This window comes from Nomascus leucogenys, chromosome 20 (assembly GCF_006542625.1).
Source record: "Nomascus leucogenys isolate Asia chromosome 20, Asia_NLE_v1, whole genome shotgun sequence".
Lineage (NCBI taxonomy): Eukaryota > Metazoa > Chordata > Mammalia > Primates > Hylobatidae > Nomascus > Nomascus leucogenys.
Window position 1 is genome coordinate 75,161,293 of NC_044400.1, and position 8,769 is coordinate 75,170,061.

At 39.9% G+C, this 8,769-nt stretch overlaps 1 protein-coding gene across 1 annotated transcript in view; it reads left to right on the forward strand.

Moving 5' to 3' along the window:
- The window catches only part of SLC2A9 (solute carrier family 2 member 9), a 197,763-nt gene extending 191,004 nt beyond the window's left edge, over window positions 1–6,759 (forward strand). Inside the window, exons 14-15 of the mRNA XM_030801107.1 lie at window positions 3,614–3,794; window positions 5,893–6,759. Of these exons, the coding sequence (XP_030656967.1) occupies window positions 3,614–3,794; window positions 5,893–5,996 (285 nt within the window). The 3' untranslated portion in view covers window positions 5,997–6,759. The remainder of the gene's footprint in view (window positions 1–3,613; window positions 3,795–5,892) is intronic.
- Window positions 6,760–8,769: the final 2,010 nt, after the last annotated feature.

Here is an 8,769-nt window from a genome sequence, read left to right on the forward strand (position 1 = left end):
GCATTCCTTCTTCTCTGCAAGCTCACCAGCGTTTGTTGTTTCTTGACTTTTTAATAGTCGCCATTTTGAATGGCATGAGATAGTATCTCATTGTGGTTTTGATTTGCCTTTCTCTAATGATCAGTGATGTTGAGCTTTTTTTCATATGTTTTTTTGGCCACATGAATGTCTTCTTTTGAGAAGTGTCTGTTTGTGTCCTTTGCCCACTTTTTAATGAGGTTGTTTTTTCTTGTAAATTTGTTTAAGTTCCTTGTGGATCCTGGATATTAGACCCTTGTCAGATGGATAGATTGCAGAAACTTTCATTCTGTAAGTTGTCTGTTCACTCTGATGATAGTTTCTTTTGCAGTGGAGAAGCTCTTTAGTTTAATTAGATCCCATTTGTCAATTTTTGCTTTTGTTGCTCTTTTCTTTTTTTTTTTTGACATTTTTGTCATGAAATCTTTGCCCGTGACTATGTCCTGAATGGTATTGCCTAGATTTTCTTCTAGGGTTTTTATAGTTTTGGATTTTACATTTAAGTTTTTAATCCAGCCGGGCACAGTGGCTCACGCCTGTAATCCCAGCACTTTGGGAGGCCAAGGAGGGCGGATCACAAGGTGAGGAGATCGAGACCATCTTGGCTAACACAGTGAAACTCCGTCTCTACTAAAAATACAAAAAATCAGCCGGACGTGGTGGCAGGCGCCTGTAGTCCCAGCTACTCGGGAGGCTGAGGCAGGAGAATGGCGTGAACCTGGGAGGCAGAGCTTGCAGTGAGCTGAGACTGCGCCACTGCACTCCAGCCTGGGTGACAGAGCAAGACTCCACCTCAAAAAAAAAAAAAAAAGTCTTTAATCTATCTTGAGTTAATTTTTGTATTAGGAAGGGGTCCAGTTTTAATCTTTGCCTCAGCCTCTCAAGTAGCTGGGGTAATAGGCGGCTGCCACCATGCCGAGCTAATTTTTGTAATTTTATTAGAGATGGGGTTTCACAATGTTGGCCAGGCTGGTCCTGAACTCCTGACCTCAAGTGATCCACCCACCTCAGCCTCCCAAAGTGCTGTGATTACGGGCATGAACTACTGTGCTCGGCTGAGCCACATGTTCTTGACTGAATTTTGTGAAACCGAGAATAATCCTCGTGACACCCATCAGGTCCCTTGGGAAAAGAAAGACAAGTAAGAGGCAGCTGTATGGGTGTCAGAGAGGTCCTAGGAAGCCCTGAGTGTGGCCTGGGATAGGGCAGGAAGCCTCTCTGAGCCTCAGTCCATCCATCCACTCACTAAGATACTCAGAGCATCTACTGTATATCAGACACTCTCCGGGCTCTGGGAATACAAGAAAAATGATGACTCTTGCCTTCAGATAGTTACCTCTTGGTAGGGAGAAGGTTAATAAACAGGCAGTTGCACACTATAATGCTGCATAGTGATGAGTGTTTTTGAAGAACAATGAAGCAGGGCTAGGAGGGGCTATTTCTAAATGAGAGTCAAAGAAAACCTCTCTGAGAAAATGACCTTTAAGTCGGATGAAGAGGAGTAAGGAAGCAGGATATACAGAGGCCTAAACGAAGATTATTCCAGCAAGACAGAATAGCATGTGCAAAGATTCTGAGGCCCAATACTGGAGGGAAATCATAAAGGCAGTGGAGTTGGGGCAAAGAAAGTGAGGAGAGTAAGATCAGAGAAATAAGAGGGACACATGGTCGGTGGCCTTGGAGGCCATGGTGAGGACTTTGGCTTTCCTGCAGGTGACTTAGGAAGTCATGGTGGGTTTTGAGCAGAGGAGTGACAAGTTTTGTCCTTTGTTTAACAGGATCACTCTGGCTTGTCTGTTAAGAATAGTCTTCAGATTATGCTTCAAGTGAAAAGCAGGGAAATCAGTTGACAAGCTATTGCAAAAATCCAAGCAAAACATGATGGTGGATTGCACCAAAATTAGGTTACAATAGAAGTGGTGACAAAGCCTCAGATTTGGAATACATTTCAAGGTGGAGCAACATGATTTCCTGATGGAGCAGATGTGGGTGGGAGAGAGAGAGAGAGAGAGAGAGAAAGAGAAGCTCAGCCTGCCTCCAAGTGTTTTTGTTGGCATAATCAATCAGAAGGATGGAGGTGCCATCAGCAGAGATGAGGAGGGCTAGAGCAGGCAGTTTTAGAGGCCCCACTTTGGACTTGATAAGTCAGATGTCCATTCCGCCTGCAGATGGGGGTGTGGAGGATGTGGAATGCAAAATTGATATATCTCATTTCATCTTCAAAACAATATGTGGGTATATATCACCATGTTGCAAATGAGGAAACAGATGCTCAGTGGATTGAAATTCTGTCTTAAATGGCACATCATAAGTGTTAGAACAACATGTGAGTAATGGGATCAGGATTTGAATCCCACTCGACTGGCTTCAGAGCCCATACTCTCCCCCTTCTCCACACTACTCTTGAAGTCTTTGTACGAGCAGAAGGCACAGTCTCAAGAGCTAAGCACCCCCAGGTGTGGAACATTTACTGCATGTGGCACTTTAAAGGGAATGTTTCATTTAATTCATACAACAACCCTACATGTACCATGATTATCCTCTTTTTCAATCATGGAAACTGAGGGACAAACAGTCTCAGATTTAGTAAATGGTAGATCTAGGATGTGATCCAGGGATCAAACTTAAGCACTCTGCTATTCTCCAAGAATAAATGTTTGTCAAATCAAAGAATAGAATGGAATTGACTAAAATCTGGATGTTGCTTCTTGGGAAATATTATTCAAAGACAGTGTCACCTTATCTTTGGATCAGTAGATGTTTGTTGCAAATAATAGTCACAATCCTGACAGCTGGGACCCAGAAACTCTTTTATTTCTGGAGTGGTGGCTCATGCCTATAATCCCAGTACCTGGGAGACCAAAGCAAGCAGATTGCTTCAGGCTAGGATTTCAAGTCTTTTATTCCACAAACATGTCCTGAGTACCTCCTATAAGGCACAGGAGCTACAGAGGTGTCTGAGTCACTGAGAAGCTCAAGGTCTAGTGCAGTTGGCAGGGTTATTCTAGTCCAAGCACTAATCAGTATACATAAAACGGAGTGATTGCATTGAACATTTCTATTTTTTCTCATCTCTCTTATTTGTGCAAGGCCATCTCAGAGTATCAATTAGTGACTTAGATGATTTGCATATTAGAAAAACTGACATTACCTTGGCCTATTCTATGCTCCACATTCTTCCTATGAACTAAGGCATTTCTCTTCCCTTTCGATGTCATTCTTGTCTCATGTGTATAGTAGAAGCAAGGAGACAATGTGGTTAATTGTAAATATAAGCTTAAGCGAATATTCAGCAAGCATTCCATTTTGCTTTCATGATGATTAATTTTTAAATGCCAAATTTGCAACAACAGCAACAACAAAAAAGTGCCATTTTCTCATCTTTCCCGGAATTTGAAGCTGATTTATTCAAGCCTCATGTGATAACACTTCGTGTAGGGCACACTTGCTTTATAGAGCCAGCATCACACATGGTGTTTTGTCTAGGAGTATTGGTATATGAATGTGGAGCTATTTTAAAAATCTGTGTAGAGATGGTTTAACAGCAAGTTTACTGATTATCTATTTAATGGTTTTTGTCTCTGCCTTTCCACAGAAAAGTCTGGACACCTACTGTTTCCTAGTCTTTGCTACAATTTGTATCACAGGTGCTATCTACCTATATTTTGTGCTGCCTGAGACCAAAAACAGAACCCATGCAGAAATCAGCCAGGCATTTTCCAAAAGGAATAAAGCATACCCACCAGAAGAGAAAATTGACTCAGCTGTCACTGATGGTAAGACAAACTGAAGGCCTGAACAAGTTTCCTCCTCCACGTTGGACAATTATGTCAAAAACAGGATTGTCTAAATGGATGATCTCACTTTTCAGGAAACTTAAAATTTACCCATTATTGGGAGACTTAAATGAATTGAAGCTATGCAAGTCTTTTATATTATGAAGTATTTAAAAGTAGACCTGTACTAATCTAACATTGCAACTGTGTTAGCATTATTCACAACTGAATGTCCCAAACTCTTCTGGAAGCTGCAAGGAATCACTGTATGTTTCAGTAGACTCAGCGTTCTTCTATATAGGTTGACGACCTGCCTTCTTCATGACTCAACCCATGATTTCAAAATGAAATTGGGGAAACAGTATGCTAATGCTTTATCAAAGAAAAATCAATTTGGTCTGTTAGGGGACTCAACGGATGAGAGATCACAGACTGAGGTTCTAGTCCCAGCTTTACCACAGGCAGCCTTGACCTGCCCTCAACCTGGGTCCCAGTGCCTCAATGACCCTAGGCTTCCATCCCTGATATAGGCTTTCAGAAGTCAGTGGAAAGATTATTCATAGAGCCTAAGAAATGCCTGTTTCCAATATTTGACCTTGTGGATCTCAGGCTTTGGAGAGCCTAATACCAACCCACCAGCCTGCAGATTTTGTCTTTCCCAAACTGTGTTCCCTCAAAACCTCAGGGCTGATGCTGTCCTCACCCCAGACTATTAAAGTCCTGTGTGCTCACAGAGAACATGAAGAAGAGCAATGTGTGGAAGACTTAACTTTCTTGTAATTCCAGCAGGGACTGAAAATTGACCTCTATCCAAATGAAAAGCAATGTTGAGGATGATTCTAAAGCTAAACCTAGGCTTGGTGAGGGAAAATAAAACATTGTGATTAATTGGTGATCTCTGCCACAAGTGTGGGGCTCAGAGTGTCAGCACATGTACCTCATGTTTACCAAGTCTAGAAGAGATTTCTCTGAAAAGGTAATGAGCTGTCTTGAAAGATGGGGAGTTCACCATCACTCAAAGTGCTCAAGGGAGGACTGGGTGATTACTCATCTTGACTGTTGCTAGGAAAATCTGGGTCAACTTTGGAGGAAGGTGTTTGGAGTAGATATGTTGAAGGGCTCTTCTAACTCTTACATGCTAGGGTTGTTTGCGTAAGAGCTACTTACAGCCTGCTATTGTAATGTGTGGCTTGCGTTTTGGGCGATTTCCTATACTTGCTTCTAAAATGAAACAAAGTGTCCTAAAGTAAAGTAAAGTGCATTTGAATTAGCACCAGTGTGTTTGAATTTGGTATCTCATAGGAGTGGGGCCAGAGAGGACTTGACTTAGCAATACCACTAGAATCCTTTCGGCCATAATCCCTTGGGTTTCCTGATCATTCTTGACAATGGCAGCCTTAGCCAAAACTTGAGTTCAGTTTTCTTTTTCTGCGGAGTATTCTTTCATCACTGGGCCACTCCTTTGGTTAATTGCCAACTCAATGCACCATGCCATCCAGCTTTGGGTTGGCTGAAAAATTTGGACAGTGTTTGTCAAGACAAAGAGAAAGTGAGGTGTGGGTTCCAAAAGTGCCTGAGGCCAAAAGAGCCAAAGACAGTGTAAAACAAAAATCTTAGCTTTTTGGTGTTCTCTTTTATTTGGAGACATGAGAATTTAGGTAATAAATATTTATTACGTACCTACCATAGACAAGGCACTAGCTATGTACTAAAAATGTATCAGTAAGCAGGAAAATATACTGCCCTCACCTGCAAAAGCCCATATCTACCAGAGAAGATAGAAAATCAAAGCATTAACTGTAAAGTTGTCATCAGTACTGTACTGTAAAGTACAGTAAATTGTCATCAATACAGTGATATAGAAACATGCCACAGGGATGACTGGGGTGAGAGGTGAGAATCAGGAAAACCTTCCCAAATAAGTGACAGAAATAGAATGGGGAACACTATGACTATCAGGCAATAGGCCAGGAATTATTCTTACATGTTATTTTATTTGAAAAGCTCATAGAGCCATTTCTTACTCCATTTTCTACTGCTTATAACAGAATACCTGAAACTGGGTAATTTATAGACAAATATACTTATTTTTTTACAGTTCTGGAGGCTGTAGAGTTCAATGTCAGGGAGACATCTGACGAGTGCCTTCTTACTGGTGGGGACTCTTGCAGTCCTGAGGCAGCACGGGGAATCACATGGTGAGGCGGCTAAGTGTGATCACTGGGGTCTCTCTTCTCTTTAAAAAACCACCAGTCCCATTCCCATGATGACCCATTCATTCATTCACTCATTAATCCATTAATTCATGAGGGCTCTCATGATCCGACTACCTTTTAAAGACTCCTCCTCTCAATACTGCCACATTGGGGATTAAGTTTCAACATGACTTTTAGAGGGGACATTCAAACCATAGCAGCCACATTAAGGAAATTTTTGAAAAATAAAACAATAAGACATCCATAATCTCATATCTTTCACTCCCCCAACATAAGCAATTTAATTTTTAGACAGCTCTGTCCATTTCTTGCTTATTATTCATCCAGTTGGAATCACAGAATACATGAAACACAATTACAATCATCTTGTCTCTTATCTTGTATTTTTTCCACTTTATATTAAATCAAATGCATCATCTCAATTCCAAACCCTTTTTTTTTATACTCTTGATATTCACTCCTGTGAATTCTTCATGTATAAAGTTGTTTTTCACAGCCACACACTTGTACCACAAATCTAGGGGGTATTCTTTCTTTTAGTGTCCTTAATATTGTATTACTTTCTAATACTCACACTTTAACTTTACAGATGAGTAGAATGGAATCGCTGTGCTTCAGAATAGAACCTTTTTCTTATGTTTGCTTGGGCCTTCCTCCTCTCTGTTACCTATGTTGATAATCTAGGATTTGTTGTCTCACATTTTCCTCCATGTTCATATGATATTCAATGAAATAAAATACATGTGACATTAAAAAAAAAGTTGTTTTCCAGATACTTAAATATAAGGGGGAGTGGTGAGTCAGAGAGATAGACATTTTCATGAGCTTTGCTTCACAGGCTCTGGTTCTTGGCTGAAAGGTACTAGCCGCTTACAGCACCCTGTATCCATTCACAGACCCTAAATGAATCTCTAGTCAAATTAACAGGTCTCCTTTCCTAATTCCTGACCAGGAGTTGGGGATTAGACCCTTGTCTTACTATTTTACATATTCTCTCACCTCCAAGCCATGGAGTTTTATATTTCTTCTTTTCAGGTTCACTAAAAGTAACTCTTCCAGCTGCTAGTTCTGGCTAAGTAAGCACACTCCACCCTATTTCTCCCACTGATCATAACTAGCAACCCTGGACAGAATCGTAGTGCAAACATATAAGGACTCTGAAAAATAAATTATATCAGGCAAATTGAAGAGAGAAATCAAAACCCAAAGGATAGTTAATATGGCAGTGAGTATCTCCTAGCTTATACTCCAGGACAGGGCAGTTTTGGAAACTGTGCAATGGACGTAGACTGAAAAATCTGCAGGAGACATCTCCTGCCTCGATCCCTGCCCAGAGTGACAGGAAAGGGGTGACCCTTGGGGGAAAAAAATGTGATCAAACTGATGAATGTCAAATATAAAGGAAAAAATCTTGAAAGGCACCTTAGAAAATCAAAACATTACACAGAGTGGAAAGTGATTTGCATGACTTTAGATTTCTCATCAGAAACCAAATAAGCCAGAAGAGACTGGAACAATATCTCAGTATTTTTTTAAATACTGAAAGAACTGTCAATCCAGTTTGAATTTTTTAAAGGCCTGTCTGTATGCTCTTTACAAGGAACCCACATTAAACGTAATGATATAGAGAGGTTAAAAGTAAAAGAGTGAGAAAAGATATAGTATGCAAATGTGAATCCAAAGAAAGCTGGCATATTAATAGTAGAAAAAGTAGACTTTGAAACAGGAAGAATTACCCATGATAAAGAGGAAATTATGTAGTTATAAATGGGTCAATTGATCTAGAAAGCTCTCAAGTAATTAATCTAAAATTTCACCTTAAGAAACTAGAAAAATAAAAGCAAACTATTCAAAAAGCAAACACAGGGAAGAAAATAATAAAGATAAGAATAGAAATATATGAAATCAAAAATGGAAATATATCAAAAACAGGACAAGATAAGAAAATCAATGAAACCAAAAATTGGTTCTTTGGAAAGATCAATACAACTGATAAACCTCTATCCAGGCTAACCAAAAGAGAGAGTATGGAAGAAGTGATGTTGGGGAGATGGAGGGAGATGGAGGGAGGAAAAGAGAGGATAAGAGAGATAGGACACAACTTGCCAAGAGCAGTAATGAAAGAGGCAATATCCCTACAGACCCTACAGATATTAGAAGGGTAATAAGGAAATGCTGTTAATAACCCTGCCTGTAAATTCAACAACTTTAAATGAAATAGATAAATTTTCAAAAGATACTATCAAAAGTCACTCAAGAAAAAATAGATAACCTGAATAGTCCCATATTCACTTAAATAAACACAACTCTTAGCTAAAACTTTCCAACAAAGGAAATTCCAGATCCAGATGATTTCAGTGGAAAATTCTACCAAATACTGAGGGAAAATATCTACACAATTTATCCCAGAAAATTCGAAAGGGAGAAATGCTTCCTAACTCATTTTATGAAACTAACACAAACCTGATACCAAAATAATACAAGAAAACAGTACAAGAAAATAAAACTGCAGACCAATATCTGTCATAAACAAAGGCACACAGTTTCTTTTTTTAGATATACTTTAAGTTCTGGGGTACATGTGCACAGCGTGCAGGTTTGTTACATAGGTGTACACGTGCCATGGTGGTTTGCTGCACCCATCAACCTGTCATCTACATTAGATATTTCTCCTAATGCTCTCCCTCTTCTTGCCCCCCAACCCCTGACAGGCCCTGGTATGTGATGTTCCCCTCTCTGTGTCCACGTGTTCTCATTGT